The sequence below is a fragment of the Corylus avellana genome, chromosome ca9 (genome assembly GCF_901000735.1).
Source record: "Corylus avellana chromosome ca9, CavTom2PMs-1.0".
Lineage (NCBI taxonomy): Eukaryota > Viridiplantae > Streptophyta > Magnoliopsida > Fagales > Betulaceae > Corylus > Corylus avellana.
This window is the reverse complement of record NC_081549.1, coordinates 21,512,630-21,536,763: the sequence shown is the minus strand read 5'-3', so window position 1 is coordinate 21,536,763 and position 24,134 is coordinate 21,512,630. Positions and strand designations below refer to the sequence as shown.

The window sequence follows — 24,134 nt, the reverse complement described above, 5'->3', positions numbered from 1 at the left end:
AAGGTTTGTTCAATTGTAACGTTTTAAACTTAAGCATCAGAATTAAGTTGTATGGGTACCCACCAGCAGGATTCCTTGCTTATCCTTTTTTCTCTTTTGTGGATGTAAATTAGTCTTCTAACATATAGGATTAGCAGATCTACATTTGGTTGAAAATATATTTAAAAATAAGGTACTTTAAAAACATCAATTTAATTTAATAACTGTATTTGAAAAAATTAATCCAAAAAAGCTTGATTAAGGGTAAGTAAAAATGCTAATTCATAAATGATTTTACGCAATAATATTCCTCCTTTTAACACGTGTATGAGCAACTACCTGGCATATCTGATATCTGGCGTACATGTATATGCGCATGGATAACGAAAACGACACGCACTCCACAACTCAAATAACACGAACACCATTTCACCTCCCAATCCCACACCCTCCTTCAGAGCCCTGGTCCACTCCACTAAACGACAGCCCCACCTCCCTCAATTTTATTAATTAAAACCCCAAAAGGCCCCATACCTAAAGAAATCAAATAATTAAGCACCAAAATCGTACTCCCACTATCAACAAACAAAATGGCGAAAGCGGCGATAATACGAAGCAAGCACTTGAAGAGTCCAAAAGTAGAGTGAAAAGTAGAAAGTAGGAAATCACTCCCAAAATAAATAAAAAATAACTGAGGGAGAGAGAAAATGTGCTCGTCGCTTTCTCGGGCTATAAATACTGAAGCGAGGCTCGCTTCGAATAGAAAAGAAAACGGAGGTTCTCTCTGTTCTCTCCTCAGCTGAGCTGCTTGGTAGGGTTTTCTCTCTTTGTTTTGCCTCTATCTTTCTCAACGGAAACGGTGTTTACGCTCGTAAGAGTGTGTAGGAGGAAGGAAGTGAGGGTTTGATGGACGCGTACGCGCTACATTTGGCGGTGGCGGCTCTGGTGGGAGCCTCGGTGGTGGCCGTTTCGGCGTATTATATGCACCGGAAAACCCTAACGCAGTTGCTGGAGTTCGCGAAGACGGTGGAGAGGGACAGGGAGAGGGAGGATAACTCGGACCTCGACTCGCCGCAGCACCAGAAGAAGCGGCGTGGGCACCACACGCGCCGGAAGGGGAGCGGATACTACAGGCGCAGCTCCGCTTCGCTTCCGGATGTCACTAAGATCGCCGGAGGAGTCGACGGCGGTGTCGAGGAGCGGCGCAGCAACGGTCCCCTCAACGTGGATGGGATTCCGGTCGGGTTGCCGAGGCTGCACACGCTCCCGGAAGGTATGGCTCTGTCGGATTACTCACCCGGAGAGTGATTGATGATCATGAACTTTGGCTTTGCAAAATTCAAAATCGTTTGTGATGCTTTTAATAATTGAAATGATAGTAGTGTTTCGTATTGGATAAACGAATTTGAGGAGTATTAGCGCCTTTTTTGTACATTTAATTATGGATAGGATCAAGACTCTTATCTGCATTATATTGGATTTTTTTTTAAATGTTAATTTATGGTAGTATGGATTGGAATAGTTATATTTGATGAATTTATTTTGGATTGATGTTGTATATGTGATGGGGAGTAGTTTTCATGAAGAAGCGCATCGTGAATTTGCTATATTTTATTATTTAATTTTAAGAAGCATAGCAGTTAATGGAAGAGTTGTATTATTATATAATTGTGCATTATAGTATAGTGCCTGTGCTTATGGAAAATTGGGATAGGGCAATTGGAGTTTAGCTGGGGTACTGGATGATTGGGATCCCTGGCTGGTGGTTCATAACAAACGGTTTACACGTTCATTCCTAGTTTGCCATTTTTATTGAAAATTTTCGGTGGTATGGTTGGTGTAAAATGCCTTACAATGTATAAAGTGAAGTAGTGAGGAAAAACTTGGTTTCACCATGTGGTTAGAGGTATCACTCTACATATTCTGGAGCACAAAAACATTGTTTGTATTCCTAGCCTTTTTTAGTGATAGGATATGAAATAATGCAATGCCCCGTTGTCTCTTCTAGTTCCATCTAACCAAACGCCCTTGCTTTCCCATATTTTAGGACGCCAAAACTCTCTCTATGTAATCTTTCATGTGTTGTGTCATATGGGACTTTGCAGTTGGCATTTTACAATGATTGATTAACATATGCTCACCACTTATATTCTTAGCAATATTACATATTTTCCTGGGTTATTCACTTCTTGGTCATTTTTGAGTATCTCAATTTATAGGGTTCATATTCTCCTTTTTGATTAGACAGTTGTCTATTTGTGAACTACACACCTGATTTTTGGTCAACTAACAGCCTGCCCACTACTAAAGTAACTGTAAATTCCATCAGCTTGCAATTTTTTCTTTTCCTTTTTGTTAAAAATATGAGATCTTCTTCTTATCATAAGAGGGAAGAAATTACAGGGTGGAAGGAAAATCCTCAACTGAAGGAAAAAAAAGACAACAACATAGTTTAAAAGAAACTAATGCCAAGTGGAATATTGTCCATCACGAAGTTCTCGTGGGTAGGATCTGTTGTCTTTCTCAAAGCATCTACCACCAAGTTTTCCTAGCTTGGAATCCAAAGAAATGGCTTAATTAGCAGACCAAGAACATTATTGATCACTTAAGGAATCAGAATTGGGAGACCTTTTCCTTTTCTTAATCGATTAACTATATTATGGTCTAAAGATGCATAACGAGGAATCCATTCCTTGCCTGCTTTTAGTAATGGCATCAGCTTTAGCTCCACAGCCTCCACTGGTATTTAGTAACACCAAATCCTCCAGTCCTAGGAAAGTAAGAATGTTTAAATGTGCCTTGTGTCATCTGGATTATCTTCTCTCTCACTTTTTTTTTTTTTTTTGGGAGTGTGGTGGTGGTGAGATTTGATGCCTTCCTCTTTTGCTGATTAGGAACATATTTCTTTTTTGTCAGGGAAATCTTCTGGGCTTGCAAGTTCAACTAAGAGAAGTAGTTCTCTTCTCAGACCAACTTCTCCCAAGTCTCCTGTTGCAAGTGCCAGTGCCTTTGAGAGTGTAGAAGGATCTGATGATGAAGATAACATGACTGACAATGCTAAACTAGATATAACGTATCTGCATACGAATGGAAATGCTGTAAGTTTATTATGCACTTATAAGAGCACTTTTTTCTTTTTTTTTCTTTTTTTTTTTTAATTTTTAATTTTATTTTTTTTATCTCACTGCAAGCAAACTCCAATTTTCTTCCCTCTCTGAAATAATGTGGCAATTTCACATACTGCATGTCTTGGTCATTCTTCAAAGAATTTGTTTCTCTTGTGAATGAAAACTTCGTTGAGAAGCTGAAGGGTTGCTTTTCTACCTTTCTTGGTGCAGGGGCCAGAGAGTAAAACCCTATATGAGAATTTACCAGACCACATTAAGGCCAGTGGTGAGCAGATGCCTATTGCTGCCTCCAGTATGATTCGATCCCATAGCGTGTCTGGTGACCTACATGGTGTTCAACCTGACCCAATTGCAGCTGATATTCTCAGGAAAGAGCCAGAACAAGAAACTTTTGCCCGACTTAAAATAGCCCCTACTGGTACTGGTTGCCTATCATCTTTATTTAATTCATCTTTATTTAATGTACATTATTTGCTTGAACTACTTAAGATATATAGTGTCAATTGTTTTTGGAAGTACTTATATTAGTTTATTGGGAAAACTGAACTTACCCCCTCAATCTATAGCATCCAATTTGCAATGCCCCTAATGTTCAATTTTTGCAATGTACCCTACCAATCTACCACTCAATTTGCAATGTCGCCCCTATGTTGGGATTCTCTGTTACTTAAATTGCAAGCGCATCATGTGACCCACATGTGATGTAAAATGTTTTACCCCCATGAATTTTTTTTTTAAAAAATACAAATATACCCTTTATTTTTATTTTTAATCTTAAGCAATATATTTTTATCATTTTCAGTCTTGTGAAATGTCCATTATAACCCCTCTATAGGATTTAACAAAAAATTCTAACAGGAGGGAGACATTCCAACTTGCGTGGTAAATTGGTAGGGTACATTACAAAATTGGAATGTTGAGGAGACATTGCAAATTGGGTGGTAGATTGAGGGGGTAAGTTGCCAATGAGCTTTAGATCAAATGGTACTTCCTTTGTAGCAAGGTGGAGGGTGAGGTCATGGGTTTAAGTCCTACTGGTGCGTGTAACTTACCAATAAATAAAAAAAGGTTTCAGGAGGATTAGTGTTATTTAAGCTTGTCACTTCCAATGTATTTACTCCTTCATAAATTATTTGAGCTTGTTGCTTCCAATGTTTCCAATTATATATTAAGATCTGCACGTTCATGATCAAGTCTCAATTATTGCTATTTTCTAAATCTGTATATTTGACCAGAGGTGCCATCATCCGATGAAGTGGAGGCCTATATTGTTCTTCAAGAATGCCTTGAATTGCGAAAAAGATATGTTTTCAGGGAAGCAGCGGCTCCATGGGACAAAGAGGTTATATCTGATCCCAGTACTCCAAAGCCTAATCTTGAGCCATTCTCTTATATTCCTGAGGGAAAGTCTGATGTAAGTTTACTTTGATATGCAATATGCTAAGGTTTGTACTCACACTCCTATATTTTTAACAACATGTTCTATTATTTATGCAGCATTACTTTGAGATGCAAGATGGGGTCATTCATGTCTATGGAAATAAAGATTGTAAGTCCAAGAGATTTGGTTGCTGGACTTCTTTTGCTTATTTTAATTTACAAATTTGTGTTCATCTACTGGGATCTTTATGCATGTTTACGTGTTCTTTCGCAGCGAAAGAAGAGCTTTTCCCTGTTGCCGATGCGACAGCCTTTTTCACTGACCTGCATCACATACTTCGAGTTATTGCAGCAGGGAATATTAGAACTCTATGCCATCATCGGCTGAATCTTCTGGAACAAGTAGATAGTTTTCTTTTGAAGACTATTAGTGATTAAGATGCATGATAATGTCTTATATCTTATGATAATAATAATTTTGTTTTTGACATTGTGCTCATTTGTGTACCTTTCAGAAATTCAATCTTCATTTGATGCTTAATGCGGATAGAGAATTTCTTGCTCAGAAAAGTGCTCCACATCGTGACTTCTATAATGTCCGGAAAGTTGATACACATGTTCATCACTCGGCATGCATGAACCAGAAACATCTTTTAAGGTTTATAAAGTCAAAGCTGAGGAAGGAGCCTGATGAGGTATTCTACTGATGTGTTGTCACATGCTTCTGTCTGGTGGTTACTTTTTTCATTGAATGCACTTATCCATTTCTAAGGCTAAATTGTTTTCATGCCAGCAATGGCACCTGTTTAATACAATCCTTCAGGTTCACGTAATGATGGATGCTAATAACGTTTTTTCTTTTTTTGTTGGCAAAATAACATGGATTGTATTTCTCCAAAGCCTTGACATTTGTTTACCTTTTTTAAGGTTGTGATATTTCGAGATGGGACATATCTGACCTTGAAAGAAGTATTTGAGAGCTTGGATCTAACTGGGTAATGAAACCTTCTTGTGTTTTCACCAAAAAAAAAAAAGGATAGATGTCTGTGCTCTTTGTTATAATTAGTTGTGATCCGAGTTATTTGTTTATTTTGAAACAGTTTGTGATCTCTCTTTGCATTTTTTTGAACAGGTATGATCTGAATGTTGACCTTTTGGATGTTCATGCAGACAAGAGTACTTTTCATCGCTTTGATAAGTTCAATCTTAAGTATAACCCTTGTGGTCAAAGTAGGCTCAGGGAGATTTTCCTTAAGCAAGATAATCTCATCCAAGGTATATCTAGCTAGTTTTCTTAATTACTAGACATGCTTGAACTATTCTTGCTGCAAGCCACTTATCCCCTTGTCACTATAAGTCAGTTATTATATAGAGTCTGTATTCTCTTATTGAATAGGTCGTTTCCTTGCTGAGCTGACAAAGCAAGTGTTTTCTGATCTTGCTGCGAGTAAATATCAGGTTCTTCCTTGTTTTCCTGTTCATTTATATGTTATTATTTTATAGTGAACTTTCTGCTTTGGCTTTTATGTCATTAGCTTGATTCTTTGTCAGCTGAGAGGGAGCAAATACTAAAAATACAATGCTTATTAGATAAGAGGGAACAAGACTGAAAGTACAATCTAAGTTCATAAATTTATTTCTAATCTCACTTCATTTTTTTTTTCCTTTTTAAAAAGTAGATGGAGGTAGTTTGAGTTGTGTACTGTTTGGTGTGCAAATATTTTGAAGGGTTAACTACATCTACCCCCTCTAACTACTATCGTTTTTGCAATGTCCCCCTAATATTTTAGTCCCCCGCTCAATCTACCATTGTGTTTCATTTATGTATATTTTAACACTACTGATTTCTGATGCTTCATTTTGTTGCTGCAGATGGCTGAATACAGAGTATCAATATATGGTAGGAAGCAAAGTGAGTGGGATCAAATGGCTAGTTGGATAGTGAATAATGAATTGTACAGTGAGAATGTTGTTTGGCTGATTCAGGTACTCACAAGAATCTGACCTAAATCAAATAACAAATTTATATTATATATTGCTGAAATGGAAACTTTAGACATTTTTGACAATGTCTCCGTTAAAGGTAATGAATATTCACCATTTCCTATTGGCTCAAACTTTTAGGATAAGCGGTGATATGAAATAGTTTAAGAGGAAAAATCTTGAGTTCGAAACTTGTTTGTCACTTACCCTCATTTCAATTAAATAGTTTACGTGTTGTCTGGTCCCACATGCGATGTAGTGTTTAAATATTAATTAAATGATTAAATTCAACATTTCCAACCAACTTAGACTTTTAGGATAGGTGGTGGTTTTTTGTTAGTCTTAGCAATCATATAACTATTATATTGCACCTGAATTTTTTTGTTTTATTTTTATTTTATTCTTTAATGCCATCCGCATTGAGGATGCTGGAATATTGTAGGATTTTTGGGAACTGTCTTCGACTTGCTTCTTTTGTAGAATAAAATCGTTGAATCTGGTCAATGTATCTTAAGTTACCTGAGTGCAATTCCTTTTATCTTTTCAGCTTCCACGATTGTACAATGTGTACAAGGAAATGGGAATTGTTACATCATTTCAGAACATTCTTGACAATATCTTTATTCCACTATTTGAGGTTACTGTGGATCCAGATTCACATCCTCAGTTGCATGTTTTCTTGAAGCAGGTATTCAGTCTCTTCTGTATAAAATCTTCTCATTTTCATGTAAGAGGTTTTTGTAAGAGGTTTTTCAGTTAACTTGATGCTAAGTTTTGTTTTAAAAAATATTGAACTGCTATGAAACTGGGCTACTCACAAACACACAACTTATTTACATGAAACTTGATTTTCATGGAACTTCTTCAACCTCTTCCTATGTCATGGATTTGGTTTACCATGGTCATCAGATTCTTTTAAGTGCATCACGCCCAAATAATTTAAGGTGAGCTTGATTGCAGGCTTACCATCAGAGTACGCCTGTAAGAGGTTGAGGTTGTCCTTTTGTTTTATTAATCTTCTATGTATAAGATTTATCTGCTTAGATGTCTGACTTGTCGTGTTTGCTTGTTCAGGTTGTTGGATTGGACTTGGTGGATGATGAAAGTAAGCCTGAAAGACGCCCCACAAAACACATGCCCACACCGGCCCAGTGGACCAATGTATTCAATCCGGCATTTTCATACTATGTGTATTACTGTTATGCTAACCTCTACACGCTAAACAAGGTGTGTACTGCCACCACAATCATTCTTATAATTTATTACGAGTACTCGTTAGAGTTGCTTAACTATTTTTCCTATCCCCTCCTTTTGTCTTCTTTTTATAAGAAATAAAATGATGCAACTTGGGTATGCCTTCTTGACATTATTTAACTTCCTGAATGGAATTATAAATCTGAAATAATTCAAATTTGGACATGTTTTTATGGTAATTTACTGGAGTAGCATTTCCTCCTACACATAGCTTGGGAAGCTGCATTCATCAGAAGAAGAATAAAATAAATAAAGGAAAAAATTGGGAAGCTGTATTCCTACTCTGCATTTCACTGAGGTTGGCAAACAGCTTTTCAACACACCAATTGAGCCCTTCCAGAATCTTAGCTTAATCCTTGCCCTCATTTCTAGAGATTCTAGCATTCCTTTCCTTCCAGAGAGTAGACAGCAGCAGGAAAAGTTGTCTTGACAATGAACTTAACAAATAGGTTTTTTATTTTTTTATTTTCTATTTATATGTTTTTTTAAAAGAGTCTGATTTAACAAGTAGCTTGTTTTCAATGTTGTTTTGTGTTGTTTTTGTAATTGTGACAAGTGCAATATTTCTGACCACTTAGATGTTACTATTTTCAGCTTCGTGAATCAAAAGACATGACAACAATAAAATTCCGTCCACATTCTGGAGAGGTATTTATGCAATATTTTTTCTGCTTTTATACAGATGTTAGATGGTGTGGGTGTCTCATGTATGGCAATATTTTCAGGCTGGTGATATCGACCACCTTGCGGCAACCTTTCTTACAGCTCATAATATTGCACATGGAATCAATTTGAGAAAATCGCCTGTACTTCAATATCTGTATTATCTAGCGCAGGTAGGATATGTTTTGGGATTGATATCATGATTTGATTAGTTGCAATATTGGTTTATCTTAACATTTTATGTTGGTTATCAGATTGGTCTGGCTATGTCTCCACTGAGCAACAATTCCTTATTTTTGGACTATCATCGGAATCCATTTCCTATGTTTTTCCTACGGGGTCTCAATGTTTCTCTTTCTACTGATGATCCTCTGCAAATACACTTAACAAAAGAACCTTTGGTGGAAGAATATAGCATAGCTGCTTCTGTGAGTTCTCTCTCTGTTTCTCTTGAATACATACATACATACATAGAAGCCGAAATATATTCATGGCCATTGTTACAGGTGTGGAAGCTCAGTTCGTGTGATCTATGCGAGATTGCCCGTAATTCAGTCTACCAATCAGGATTCTCGCATGCCTTGAAGGTACATACTCTTATCCTGACGGCTGATGACGTGCTGATATTTAGGAAACTATGGTGATTTGTAGCTGTCCCCTTTATGTACAAATGAAGAAGAGGGGCTGGCGATTATTGAAACCGACATCGTGTTCCCCCTTCTACATGGAGTTCTAGTCCATTATTTCAAAAATTTAGCATGATCAGGATATTCTTCACAAGATTAGTCATCTGTCTTCATTTGAATGATCCAATATACTGACTAATTTATTACATCTTCTTTACCCTTGCTGCAAAGATATTGTGACAGCTGTCACCTTCACCCAACTCTTTCCATCTGATTTGTGTTCTACTGTTGTGGACACTTTATTAGTGCATGCGTGTCTGTGTGTGCATGTATTGGAAATGCGTGTTAGGTGCTCTCTTAATAAAGCATTCACCTATACAAAAGCGGCCACTGCATAGCTTCTAGTGCATTTAGGCTCTGTCTCGGTAGGGAACCTTTTTGCTTTTGTCTATTGCCAATTGATCCAAATACCATCAATTCTAACTACAAGTTGTAATCGCGTATTATTGCTTTTCTGAACAAACATTTTACAAGTCACCCTTTTGCCAAGTATTGAGATTCTTTGATTGATGCCTCTATACGGCATGCACTTTTCCTGATCCATGGCTGATCAATCAATAAGATAGTTATATCATTGAACCAAATTGACTGAACTTAGTTCTAGTTATTTTAAATTCTTGAGAAAAGATGAAACAAACTTTCATGATATTCAAATGACGTCTCAATTTCATACAAATGCTTTGTCATCTGCCTATTACTGTACCTGATCCATTTGAATTTCTGTTTCAGTCGCACTGGATTGGGAAAGAGTACTTCAAGAGAGGACCGAATGGAAACGACATTCACAGAACTAATGTGCCTCATATTCGTTTGGAATTCCGTGACACGGTATGATTTTAATGCCCTTTTGCTCTGCCACTCTAAGATGTGCATATTTGGTTATAATGAAGCCTCAACTCTCTCTCCCCCCTCTCTTTCTCTCGCTCTTACCCACTCCCTTTTTCCCCTGCTCTATGTGTCCCCCCCACTCTCCCTTTTTCTTATGTGGTAAACATCACAAGATCACATAATGAAATCAGAAAGATCACAAATATGTCCTATATTATTAATATTCTTTATTTTATTTCTGCTGAAACAAATAGACTAGGTGTTTAAGGAGAACTATGATGTGATTATGATGTTCGCAGATCTGGAGAGAGGAGATGCAACAGGTTTATCTGGGCAAGGCCATTATCCCTCAAGAAGTGGAAAAGTGATGTGCAAGGTACCTCTGCCTGATCTATCCTTGAATTCACACAATTTTACAAGAAGCCATTCAATTAATTTCGATGTCGTTACTGGAATTTCTTCAATAGAAATCAATTGGTTAATCTAGTTCTGCTTATTTGTTGAAGCAGGCAAGGAAATCTGAGTTCTGCTTATTTGTTGGGGGCAAGGAACTTACTTTGCACTTGCTCATCCTGCATGAAAGAGAGAGTATATATAATTCTGGCATGCAAGCTGAAATTTGGCTATAGCTGAAGCAGCTTGCGAACAGAAGTTAAACGTGATCTGAAGACAACGGAGCCATCTGATGGCGCATTCACAAATTATAATATATTATCTAATGGCGCCATTGTCTGAGGCAGATTCTCACTCTGGAATATATCCTATAGCAGTAAGGTGTCCATCTCTCCTCTGAGCAAATAATGGCAGTGATATTTTGTAGTAACTCCGTAGGTTATAACTAGAACTAGATAATCATAGGGTTTTTCTTATTTTGAACGTTGCAGCTAGTTATATGTAAAACGCTACAATGTAATGCTTTCCCATGGCAAGAAGGGAAAGTAGTCTCTTGCCCTATTAAATTTTGGCTCTTATATCTTTATAAATGTGGTCATTTCTCATATCTCATGGAGAGAAACGGAACGGAACAATAAATCGATGTTTTGCAGTCGGTTATAAATAAGATGAACTGTCCTCTAGTGTCTATATACATTTTGCGAATTGGTAGAGAAACCCAGCCTTGAACCTGCTTTGGTATTTTATCTTCATGTGCTGGCTTCGTGCCACTGAGTTGTTGGTAGTTCAGTCTGTGGGCTCTATTGTGCCTGTGCAGCCTTTTATTTTTATTGTTTCTTTATGTGCAAGTTGGAGCATTCTGTTAGGTCCAATGGTAGAAGGATAAGGATTTTCTTCATTTGATTTTTGTGGAGAGGTTAGTTCACAGCGAAGATTAGCTTTTCGTAATCTTGGTGTAGATGTCTCTTTTTAACAAAAAAACATTTTGTTGTACATGTGGCATCACTTCTGGACTTGTCCAGGTCCAGACTTTAAACGCCAAGGCTCACCTGAGTTCCTGATCCCGTAATTTGATCAGGCCTAATTATTAGAATCAGCCCAACCTAGCCCGTTGGGTCTAAAGATAAAACATGTAGGCCAGGCTAACCTATTACAAAATGTTCAGAATAGTACTGGCGACAGCTTTTATTACAAAATTTGGTACTTACGAACTTGAAAATAATTAAGCAACAAAATTTAATAGATAAATTTAATTATTTACTACTTAAGGTAATATTTATCATGTAAATTTAAATTACTACATCTAAAATTTGTAATATCTTTACCAACACTCTTTAAACTCAGTCCAACCCTAACAAGAAAGGCTAGAAGAGAGACAAGTTGAAAAGTAGTCGGAGCTTATTTAAGATTACATTTAAAAATAAGAGTTTTTTTTTTTTTTTTTTGAAATCATTTAAAAATAAGAGTTGTCTATAGAAAAAGCTTGAAATAGCTTAGTTAAAAAAGCCTCATTTTCAAGCTTTATAACGATTTTTTTCCACACCTTGTTTTTTAAGAGCAAAAAAAATATTTTTAAGAAAGTTTTTTCACCAAACACCCACTTTTTCAGCACATCTTTTATATACTAAAATAGTAACATGTTCAAAGCTACACGTTTCAATCTTTGTAGACGCCATAACAATAAGATCCTCTAAATTTCAAATGAAATAGACAACATCAATTTCATGGACCTATTTTATGCTGTTTTCATTGTTGGCAGTCTTTTAAATAATTTAAATTATGTGGTATCATCCAATAGGATAGCACATAATTTAAATCATGATTAAATCAATACTTTTCATTTCAATTTGCGAGGACTTGTGGCCTAAAAGCCATGCAGTTTTCTTTCTTATTCAAACATGTAGCAATACTGGCAGGCTCACAAGCTTGTTCCATGCTCGGTCCAGACTTCAAACAACTAGCCCGAGCTCCATCCAGAATTTGTCAGGACTAACTGTTATCTAACCCAGTCTGGCTCATTTGTTCGCAACTATCTCAAAATTTTCTAATCCCAGGAAGAACAATTACCTCCTGAGAACAATCACATTACATTGCCCGCAATACTACAGGAATTCAAAAAAAGTAGTTTGTACGAAGAGAAGCTTCAAAATTGACCATACAAAAAGCATTTATAGAGGAAGAAGTATAAAATAAATGCTCTATTTCTTGTACTGCTTGATCTCTTTGATCACGCCATCAGCAAGTGAATCAACATCATTGTTTTTCCCAAAGAATTTTACAAATTTCATATCAGGACCCATCAAGTACCTGCACAAGATTCCCAATATTGTAATATTTGCAATACGTCTATTTCAAATATTGTCATATTTACTTACAAAAAGAAGAAGAAGAAAGAATCATATTTGAAATTAACTAGGACTGTTTAACAAGAACATTTATTAACAGACATTAAAAACATAACATTAGAAACATGCCACCATCATAGATCAAGTAATATGATGATATTATAGATGGAAGTTGATAACAGATAAACCACACAATAGGTTGAAAATTGAGGTGCAAGGAACCCAAATAAAAAAACTGATACGTACATGACTATCGAGTGATCGACAAGATAATCAGAGTCTTCCTCTGCTGTCTTCATATAATAAACTCGATATGCACGAGCAACACTCCGTATCTCGTCCGGGGTACCAGTTAGCCCAATTAACTTTGGATGGAACTCTGGATTAGTGAAAAAGTAAATTACAGAATTAAACTATCAAAAAAAAAAAAAAAAATAAAATAAACTAAGATCAACCAAAATATAGTCAAAACTAGCAAGCAATGTACATTAAGAAGCACCTTTGACATATTCGCCTACTTGCTCAACAGTGTCCCTCTCGGGATCAACAGAGATGAAAACAGGTACAATTTCAATCCCTGCTTTTTCCTCTGCAAGCATGAAAGAAGAAACTTAGGATACCATACGATTACCAAGCCTAGTCTACTAAAATAGGGCTACAGGAAGCAAGCCTTCCCCCTTTGTTTGTTGTGAGTCCACCTCACCACAGGCAATAAATGAATGGAATGAGTGAAGACCTTCCTTCCCCCTCACCATCACTGCACCATTACACAACCACAGAGTTTGCAACCATAGTCATCAAACCCAGAGCAGATATTGACCTGGTCAAGATTCTGGGTGACTGGTCCAAAGAGGGTCAACCAGTAGTACCGCTAATTAATATTGCACATCTTTCAACTCCTCCCAAATTGCAAGAAGTTAATTTTATATCCATACAGTTTTAATGCTTGTACAGTCCATTGCATCGACTGGATCAAACTAGGCTACGTATCGAGACACCAATCTGACCGGCTGTTGAAATAACTATCTACGCAACAATGCACGTCTCAAAAAATAAAATTAAGAAAATCAAAGATCCAATAAAGGACAACATGAACGCTAAATTAAGCAAATTGATGGCATCTGGATAGCTTTTGGATTACTAGCTTGAACACAATTCTCACATACCAACATACGAAGACATGCTCTGACATTCTTGCATTAGTCAGTGGAAAACAAAAATTAATGACACAATACCACACACATCAGAAACAAAACTTCTGGAAGGAGTATTTGTTGTTTGTTTGATTTTGTCACAACTAAGACATTCATGTCAACCCCATTCTAAACTTGATCGCCATCAAAAAAGTCTTAAAGAGTATCCTTTCTGGAAAATCACACTATGAAGAAAGGACTGAACTTTATCAATTGGACAAACTGTCTGAGGGCTTCTAAAGGGCTATGAGCAGGTGACAGCATTCAGAATTTAAGTTCATAGGCAGGGAAAATATACTGCCAATCACTAAAAACATAACTAATCTAACATGCCCCTGTAACGACCTTCAGATATGACAAAACAATATAATCATCTAAAGGAGTTGTTCTTTCTTGTTCTATATTTGGAATGAGAGTAACTAAGATAATGCCAAACATGACACGAGCTGCTCTGTCAGATACTACTGATGTGCCAATTTTTTATTTGCAGCTATAGATCCCCCAAGTGCCCACAAATAAACATCAGAAACTTACTTATTTTATCAACTGCAGCAACTAGCTTCTGTAGCTCCTCTGGGCAGATGTCAGGGCAGTGAGTGAAGCCAAAATATATCAATGTCCATTTTCCTAAAAGGTCCTTTTCAGTAACATGCTTCCCATCATGATTGATAAGATTAAATGGGCCCCCAATGGCTGCCTGTCCCACAGATGGTCCCTGTTTTACTGCCTCTGAAGCACTAGTAATTTCTGCAGAAAATTAGAAAAGTTACCAAATAATATCTTGAGAGGATCAAGGAGACACAGATGCTGTAAACCAGAAACCAGTCTTAAAAATAGGCTATTCATTAAAAATCAGAAGAACTAGAAGCATAATCAGTGCATTTAACCAATATTTGGTGGTACAAAATTTTCTTCAACCTCTAATGTAAATACAACAGACATTATAGAAAATGAACAAGAATAAAAAGCGAAAGAATCATTGAAATGTATAAGGCGTATACCATATTCGGCAGATCAATAATCAGGTGTCTAGATGTGTTCACGTACATATTTTATGACCAGTGTAGCAATAAACATCAGCAAAACAATAATGTCACAGAATGTAAAATAACACGTTGAACAAAAGTGCATCACAACACAAATGTTCCGACAACACAAAAGCAAGCAACTTCATATCCCAACTCCAAAGATTACATAACCAGAGTATGTTCTTCAGCCTGAAAATTTTGTAATTTCTTCATATTTTATCTATCCTTCCACATACAAGGACATGGAAACAAATAACATTGAAGCCAATACAGCGTAGAAAAGAATCTTCTTCTTATTTTTTATTTAATTTATTTAAATAAGACCCAAAACAAATACCATAACATTAATAAATTGATCAATATACAATATTGATACCAGCAAATAGTCTGGCAACAGAAAATGCAACCAAGAGCTGCTGGGGCATTGCTCATATATATATATATATAAACTCAATCCATTTGCATGCATCTAGACACAAGGTGAAGGGTGAGGTTGAGTTCAAGTCCCATCAAGTGCGTGTAACTTTCCAATAAAAAAATAAAAAATTCTATAGTATATTGTCAAAAATATTAGTTTGTTACTCAAGTCTTGCATCAACGCAATAAGACCCATCCAGTAACCATTCCTCGTGAGATAATTTTACAGTCACAACTAACATACATATCCTACTCACCATAGTAATCTACCTTCAATATGTTGTTTCTTTTGCTTGTCGTAGTAGAAGATCAATCCTGCGCCCGTAGCAATGAGCAAAAGAAAACTCAACCATGAAACAGGCTGCGAAAGGAGATTCGATCAACTCACAAAGACCAAAAAATTCGCAAAACTAACGGAATTAATGAATTTTCGTATTAACTGGAAAAAAACAAATAGGCATTGTATAGAGCAGTAGATCTTACCCCTCCTCGAACAGATTTTCCAGATTCATTACTCTGATGTGATCCTCCAGAATGTTTTCCATTGCCAGAGTTAGCCTCTCCAGAACTGTTTGGTGCTTGATTTTCCGGATTAACAGAGGCAGTAGAAGTACCAAACAGACATCTCTGATATATTGCTAAAGACTGAATTCCGAACCCTAGAGGTACGACCTGAAATGTCTAATCTCAGTTTCGAATGTCAAGTAAACTTGAAAATAAAAGAACAAAAGCATAGAGGATTGAAACTACAGGAAAAATCATATAGAAGAAACGAAAAAAAGAAAAAAGAAAAAAGAAAAAAACAAATAAAAAAGAAAATCTCTCAACTTAATCACGAACCGATTGAAGAATAGGAAGTGTTCGGAGAGGAGCCGTATCGGCGAGCGGTGGAGAACGTATCGGCAATCTTCTGAATTGGCTGAGACAGCGATTGACGTAGCGGAGATGATTCACGTTTCGCGAAATGATGGTCGCCATTGATGGTGCAAAGAGGATCTTCCCAGCCAAAAAGCCTTCTGAAGCGCGAGTAGGGGTTTTCTGAAGGGGTTTTGCGTTCGGTTACCGGGTCGGATTATTCGGATTTAGAGCCGATCTGGATTTCGCGCACGAGAGATTGGGCCCTTAGGCCTACGTGGAGAACTAAAAGCGACAAACAGAGGAAAAACCAAAAAAAAAAAAAAAGAAAAGAAATAAAACCTCATACCTGATTTAGTTCCATTTTTTTTTTTTTTGGGAAAAACTTTCGCAATACTTTCATTTCATTATTATATTAGGATAAGATCTGTTAAAATATACACATTTTATTTTATTTCACTTTCAAATTAAATCTTTGTTGTTGATCATTTACTTACTTTCCTTGATCATTTACTTCATATATATATATATATATATATATATATATATAGCTTTGACTTCATTTCATAATCAAATCTAGAGTCTTCAAAAAGAGCAAAATGCTCTAAAGTTTTAATAGAATAAATGCTACCGAGAATCTCCTCCATCCAAACTTTTTCCATTTTTTTCCCGTGCTGCAAGTTTTGCCAGACCATGGGCTGCCTCATTAGCTTCCCGCTTGACATGCAACACCTCCCATTTTTTGAATCTAGGTAAAACTCTTCTAATATCCTCAATGATTTGTCCATAATTGCTACACATAGAGACATTAACATTTATAGCCTTGACCACCACTTCAGCATCCCCCTCAAAGATGATATTAAAGCTTAATTGTTGATCATTTACTTTTCTTAACCGATGCATCCACTGCAACAGGATGGTTTTGCTTGCCGACTGCCAATAGTTTCTCAAGTTCCCTCAGGCCTCTACTCTATAAGTTTCTGCCAATATTTGCATGCTCCTATCGAGTCTTAAAAGACAAACAGTGAAAACATTTGATGAAATTTTTCTACTCAATTTGAAACTTTTTAACTAAATTATTCACCCAACCTTAAAGTACTTTCACACATCTGGTTCTTTGCACTCATTAATAACAAGGATTAAGATCCCTTCCAATTACTCAAAATTAGAAAATCTCATCTCATGTTACAAAATTATAACCCTTCATTTTAAATACAATGGTCTATAAAATATCAACTGCTATTGTACAACCGAAGTATTAAATTTTAATTTTTTTTTTTTAAAGGGATTAAATTTTGATTTAAAGCTGGCTTTTATTATACCGAAGTTTAAATGATTTTATAGACAACTTTTAAATAATTGGCTTTTGAAAATTAAGCTTATACTTTCCCCCAACATGACACCCTATCGAGAAGGGCGACATTGATTGCGCAACACAACCCCAAATATCAAAACACACAAAACCTTGAGCGAATAATTCCTTCCAGAAAACGCAGCGTTCAAGTGCGTCCACCTTAATGTTGTTGTAGACATCAACTCCTCGATCCATATTTCAGGACCTGTACAACAGTTCGGCTAATCGAGGAAAACCAAAGTCCCATTAATCCACCACTACACGCCCACACTATGTGGTCAGAGACAAAAATAACTATTACTAATACAAAACCGAAATTTATTTTAGCAGAAGGCTTAAAGGTACAAGATCTTTCCTTGGGATAAAATCTGATGTCCACATCCTAAAATTACAAAAACTCATTTTCATCAATCTCACAGAAGAAGAGTAAGGAAAATCATTCATATACAAATGGGCGCAATGCCAGGACAATCACAGCGCTTCACTGATTTTTGAAAGACTGCAACAAATACAATAAATATGGTTATAAGCTAGCTATACAATCTTTAAGCAAATGAATGAATAATATGCGAAAAGGAGATAACATAGAATCCAACCTCGAAGTTCTTAGAGATATCCTTCATCTGCTCAGCAATTTCTTCTTTCTTTTGTGCAGCTGCATGGACAAACCATCACCAAATAACTAATAAATGCCCAGAAGAGTAGAATAATGGAAACTATAATGATTGGAAAAATAGACACATACCCTTAACCGAAATGTCCTCAATCCTCTTTGATGTTCTCACAGCAAACCTCTGGAATGTGGGGCTGAGAAACCACAACAAAACATTATATTAAAAACAATGGATTACTGGTTCATCTAATGTGCACACACCAAGTTAAACAATCATTAAAAGGATTAAATATAAAAAATAAAAACAAGTAGCATAAGCCCTCAGTTTTAAATTGTTGCATGGCTTGCACTTTATTTAGCAGATTCAGAGGAAAAAACCGCTGCCGGGGGGAGGGGGGTTACCGTACATTATAAGAAATGCATATCATTGACACCCTACCTATGTCATTTGTGTGAGAAAGACTGCCCTTTATTTAGCAGCCATTTTCCAATTTCACAAAATCAGAATCTACTTGGATCCATACAATTCATCCGTTCAGTAAACCATGTACCTCAATATTCAATCTCCCACTAATATTACGGAATTAGCGGAAATGAAGAATCAAAGAATATAAAAAGAAACCAAAACACAACATGACAAATATTCTCATGGTGAAATTTTCTTAAACTACCTAGTCTGCAGAACTTTACAGTCGCACTGCAGATGAAAGTAAAACAGGAAGTTTTAAGATTGTTTCGCTAAAGGATGCAAGTCAATCAGGATCGGATTACTCCCAGATGGCCTAATTGAGAAGGTTTAATGATAAAACTTCAAATACATCGCTTCCCATTCAATAAACCATGAATCTCAAGCTTTCTCTATATGTTTTAACATTTGTCAGATACTCAATCTGATTGCTCAGGAATGCCCCCATAGCCCCCATCGCAATAACAACCAGTGAAAACATATTTTAAAGGACACCTTACCCTATAGCCTTTGACACATGCCGAATTACAATCAATCAAACTGAAAATAACATAACTAATCGGAGAAAAGTAAAATTTTCTCAAACTTCGTAAGCTGCGGCGCGTAAATATTATACACGGCAGACAAGATCAAACCAAATCGAAAATTTGAGGTTCTTTCGCTTCAAATGAACGAGCCAATCAGGAATAGTCCCGCAGGCCAGAGAAAGAAGCTTCGTTTATTTAAGATAATCATCTTACATATCAAACAAAACACCAAAAATACAAGCAATCACGGAAGAGTATAGGACCAGTAGGCAAGGTACCTGTTGGCAAGGCTATTAACGAGAAGCTCATTCACGAGGTAAGACATAACTCTGTGCATGAAATTCCCACCCGCCATGATCGTATCTTCAAGTGCGCCACTGTCAAAAATCAATCACACAAAAAATGAAACCCAATCAGCACAAGCACGTACAAGATTTAACAAAACCCTATCCCAAATTCATGAATTTGCAAATACCAAACCCTAAAAAATTACTACAGAATAGCTCAAACAAATTGATAGGCTTTTAAATACAAAATGGAACACCTAAAATCCAGAGCAGAAGTTGGTAACCCTAAGAAATGTAGGGAAGGATTTGATCGATTTTCACCTGAGAAACGTTGGCGAATGGCGCAGCGACGAAGAAGAGCCTTCAGCTTTTCCAACACACCAGGAACCGATTGCGGCAGTTGGAAGCGTGAGCCTCACTATATTGGCGAGTCTTCGAGGTTGGCGTAGGATTATGGACTTATGGCCCAAGGCCTACAAGCCCAACCCATTGGCCCATCTTCTGATTAGAGCTGCCCTTTGGACAGGCTTTGGTGTTCATTTTGATTGTCTTTTTTAATTATATATTTTTATTAAAACTATAAAATAACTTCTAATCCACAGCATCTCCTACCCATGTTAAATAAAAATTTCATAACATAACAAGACCATTGTTCTTAATCTTCTGATCTTGTATTTGTTTGGTAAACCAAATATATATATATAGGGATGATTGTTCATATTCTTAAGAGAAAAGTAACACCAATCTCTAATATAAAAGCCATATGGTAGGAGCGTAAGCGAAATGAGTAAAATGGAGTGAAACCATGTAAATTCTTTGTATATTATTTTCTCTCCATTTTTCTTTATTTTTCACTAAATCGTATAGTCTCGATAATCCTAACATGCACCGGAGTGAAAATGATTGAAATATATTCCCATTCTTACAATTCTTTTGCCCTGAAATATCTTCTCAAAATGGTGTATTGTATTTGTAGGTGATAGGAAATTTTAACAAGTACCAACTAAAGGAACTGTGATTGTTTCAGAAAAATAAAACAAAATTACAAACAAAAAGGCAAATTTTATTTGATAGAACAATTTTAATGTTGAAAATTCCAATAGATTGAGCTTTTGGAAGACGTGGACTTTAACATGAGTTTATGTACTAACTAAACATTAAAACATGTCCTCCTAATGGCTTGTTCTCTAACAGTTACTTCAATATGCACCATCCAATTTCTTAATATTCTACTAAGTACCAAAACTATTCTATTGTATCTTCTGCTCCTTTTGTTCTCTTTCATAAGTTTCCTTATTTTTAAGGATTTTTTGACATCTAATGTTAGATCTTTTGACATAATGTTTGTTACTTGTCTTCTGTTTGACTTATGAATATTTGAGTTCATTTGGTCTCATAATTTTTCAGGTCAAACACGCGCTTTTAAACAAAATCGTGAAAAGTGTTACGTTTGAAAATTTGGGTTAGTCTTTGGGCGGCTCTCATACCATTTTTAGAACAGTATTTAGAGTGAAAAATAATTCTCCCTCTCTGTAAATCTTTGAGAGGTTTGTATTGTATATATAGAAATGATTACAACAAACAAAGGAGTTTACACACAACTGAAATGTTACAAAACAGAGTTTGAAAGAATCAAAACTTCTATACAGTGACTGAATTATCTTTATACTCTGTTGTAGTAGATTGAGATATTCCTTGAATCCTTGGTTTGTTGTAGTAGCTTACAATCCATATCCATATCCTTTGGAAAAAAAAAAAAACTGTTTGAAAACATTAAAAGAATATGTATATGTTTTGAAACCACAAGAAGGAGGTGCATTTGAAAAAACACAAAAATTTAAGGGCTGAATCAAAATTTTAAAAATCAAACCACGATTTTACCAAACGCTTAACTAGATAAAATCCTCCATTCACCCCGCTATTAGACTCCAAAAGTGGCATAGTCCCCATCAAATCAAAGGATTTGGACATAAGAAATCAAAAGCTATGTATAATTGATGTCTTGTTGTGACAAAAACATATGGGTCGGTGTAGATTTTTTTGTTTTTTCTACAAATGTGCCAAAAATATTTGATTCCATGTGTCTGGGACTCCTGGCAAACACCAATGTATGCAATCTGCATGGTGCATTGGGTCGGCTTTCTGCTCATCAGTTAACAGTTTACCCCCGGTCTCTGTGTAAACCGATGCGTGGGCATCAATTCGGTACTCGGAGATTTGTGTTATGTTGATGACCGTAACTGGAACTTTCATTTTCTGCACAACATTTGTTACAACGCTCATGATCTTCTTGTCGGAACCAGTTCCCCAGTGCTTCTTTTTCATCACTGGCTTTGTCTCGTTGAAACATTTTGTCCCATTCTTTCTATTCCAGTCTTCGCTTCTGAAGAGAAGAAATTCGAATTTTGTGTAGAATCATTAGCGAGAAGAACATTAATTTCATATATGAGTTGTGAGAAACGCTCAGAGAGAGAGAGAGACCTAGTGTGTGTAGGGGACATGGTGGTGAAGAAGACACGGGTTTTATTGGGATTAACAGTTGAGTCGACCCAGTTGGCCCACGTCTTCAAACCTATTCTGTAAGCAACTGGTGTATCCAGCTCTTCATACCCTTCTTCCCCATTTGCAAATGATCCCCATCTGAGCTCAAGCACACACATGTTAGCTTTAAATAATGGTGCTGCAGAAACTTATATGAACTTATATATTTGAGTTTGCGGTTCCAAAAATAGCTATTTTAAAACGTGTAATTTTTAAAAGTAAACTTAAACTTTATTAAAATTATAATTTAACTTTTAAAATACTTTTTTATAATTTGGTTTAAAATTACACTTTTTTGGCACGAGAAAACGCACTAAGTGATGAAGATGATGATGTCCAATTTGTTGTGTCATATGAATTATGTTCCAAGAAAACTTACAGTGTTTTGAGTCTAAGACCACTCATCCACCAAACGTAGGTATTGAAGACAAGGATATCCACTCCTACCCAACTTTTGGCATGCTTTGAAACAGAATCCACTTTCAGTATTCTCTTCTTTGGATCTGCTATAATGTGGAGATCTGAATTGGACTCCACAAGAAATGGGGCCCAATAGAATTCAATAGAAGCATTATATTCCTGAAAGGATGGGTGGAAGAGATTATTACCTTTCTGTTTAATTAGCACAAACCCCTCTTATAACCTCTAAATTTGCTTGAACTTACCACTCTATGGCATGATTTAGAAACTATGACAAAGTTTTATTAAATCTGTATGAGAATTACATGCATTTTGAACACATGTAACTCAATTTGAATAAAAACTTTATCTTAAAGTTTATTCACATAGTTTTTTTTGTTTTTTTTTGTTTTCCTTTTTGAAAAGTACAGAATTAATCAATCATCTATATATACCTTGGCTTTGAAGACTGAAAGAGAGCGGCCCCGTCTCATGGACTTCTTGTCCTCAGGTATGATGGATTCCACCATACAGACGAAAGATTGCCATTGACCTCGTTGCAGTGAATCTCCTACAAACAATATCCTCTTTCCTCGCAGTTTCTTAAGAGCGAGCTCTGGATTAAACCTGTCAAAAAAATAATTAGATAAATAGAATCATATCCATGCAGAATCATGCACTCAAAATGTGCTTTTGTTTAATTTCCATCCTGATAGATTAAACTTGTATAAAATAATATTCAAATGTTAACCCAAGAGATTGCTTGTATAAAAGAATAATCTGCGTTTTTAAAAAATATCGCAAAACATAAGGTGTTTGACATTGCTATTTAAAAAACACTTAATTTAAAATAAGAAAAAAATCTACAATTTCAATAAGCAGGTTAGAGGATGCTTATTTGAAAAAACGCGAATTTAAACCAAAATCACGATTTCGCATAACAAATATTTGATAAAAAAATGTATTTTTTAACATGTTTTACCAAACGTTTTTACGATTTTAAAAAGTAGTGATTTCAAAAATGCAATTTTTAAAATTACACTTATTGAAATCATAATCTCAAACAGATCATAAATAATCCTTTTGGTTACGCCCGCTACCTAAAGCTCGAACCATACCCTACCCGGCAAAGGAGACGCCTTGCACGGTGTCCCGAAAATTTAGTTGGGGTTTTGCCCAGATACTCCCATTATAATTTTAAAAAAAAAAAAAAAAAAAAAAAAAAAAAAAAATCAAATGTTGAACATGTATATCAACCTAGGCAAGGTACAATCTTCCGGCTGCCATTCCCAGTGACGGTAGTCAGAATCCGGCCGTCCATTCTTGACGCAAGAAACTTGCCTATCAAGATACGGGCAGGTTCTGTCTGAGTACAAGGGCTTGATTGAACTGTTGAACACCCACTTTCCGTTAGCAACATTGCATTCCTCTGGGTCAAATTCGAACCTATCATCTACAAGGGACTCATCCACATCATTCTCTCCAGTTCTGTCATCTGCGTTAATGGAAAATGACATTACAACATTAGAATCAATTGTGGAAGGAAATAAAACATCAATAATCAGAAACATGTTGTGGACTTACTAGATTTTCTGGCAGCATTTTTCCTGGAACAGGAATATTTATGCTTGAAAATGGATCTGGAAGAAAGAAAAGTAACCGTTTCTGTATAGAAGAGAGCTATGAAGGCCAAAGCACAGATCACTATGGCCACAATAATGGGAAGAGGTGGCCTTCCTCTGGAAGGTTTCATTGTGGCTGAAGTAGAAGGTGCTAAACTCATGGCCTCAGGTAGCAAGAGAATGAAAACTTGTG

The 24,134-nt window shown here is 36.1% G+C and overlaps 3 protein-coding genes across 4 annotated transcripts; 1 reads left to right on the top strand and 2 right to left on the bottom strand.

Annotated features, from left to right (window-relative positions):
* The first annotated feature begins 756 nt into the window (after positions 1 to 756).
* On the top strand, positions 757 to 10,982 carry LOC132191349 (AMP deaminase). Of its 2 annotated transcripts, none has more exons than XM_059606311.1 (20): positions 757 to 1,252; positions 2,896 to 3,077; positions 3,318 to 3,525; positions 4,343 to 4,521; positions 4,605 to 4,656; positions 4,762 to 4,889; positions 5,003 to 5,182; positions 5,415 to 5,482; positions 5,620 to 5,762; positions 5,884 to 5,945; positions 6,360 to 6,473; positions 7,018 to 7,158; positions 7,545 to 7,697; positions 8,319 to 8,372; positions 8,450 to 8,560; positions 8,642 to 8,815; positions 8,894 to 8,974; positions 9,803 to 9,901; positions 10,201 to 10,277; positions 10,411 to 10,982. In XM_059606311.1, exons 1-19 carry the CDS (start codon positions 886 to 888, stop codon positions 10,267 to 10,269), a joined length of 2,565 nt encoding a protein of 854 aa, XP_059462294.1. In that variant the 5' UTR covers positions 757 to 885; the 3' UTR covers positions 10,270 to 10,277; positions 10,411 to 10,982. The 2 variants fall into 2 exon arrangements, with proteins under 2 accessions (XP_059462294.1, XP_059462295.1); XM_059606312.1 differs by having other exon boundaries at positions 10,408 to 10,982.
* A 1,171-nt stretch (positions 10,983 to 12,153) lies between these two features.
* Positions 12,154 to 16,338, bottom strand: LOC132191351 (protein SCO1 homolog 1, mitochondrial). The gene is made up of 7 exons (XM_059606314.1): positions 16,118 to 16,338; positions 15,761 to 15,949; positions 15,548 to 15,638; positions 14,367 to 14,579; positions 13,139 to 13,228; positions 12,886 to 13,018; positions 12,154 to 12,601 (listed from the first exon to the last, which is right to left on the bottom strand). The coding sequence occupies exons 1-7, from the start codon at positions 16,253 to 16,255 to the stop codon at positions 12,493 to 12,495; spliced, it is 963 nt and encodes a 320-aa protein (XP_059462297.1). The 5' UTR covers positions 16,256 to 16,338; the 3' UTR covers positions 12,154 to 12,492.
* Positions 16,339 to 21,148: 4,810 nt separating this feature from the next.
* LOC132161864 (protein trichome birefringence-like 3) lies at positions 21,149 to 24,134 on the bottom strand. The gene is made up of 6 exons (XM_059572069.1): positions 23,904 to 24,134; positions 23,577 to 23,814; positions 22,775 to 22,946; positions 22,300 to 22,499; positions 21,861 to 22,019; positions 21,149 to 21,762 (listed from the first exon to the last, which is right to left on the bottom strand). The coding sequence occupies exons 1-6, from the start codon at positions 24,100 to 24,102 to the stop codon at positions 21,429 to 21,431; spliced, it is 1,302 nt and encodes a 433-aa protein (XP_059428052.1). The 5' UTR covers positions 24,103 to 24,134; the 3' UTR covers positions 21,149 to 21,428.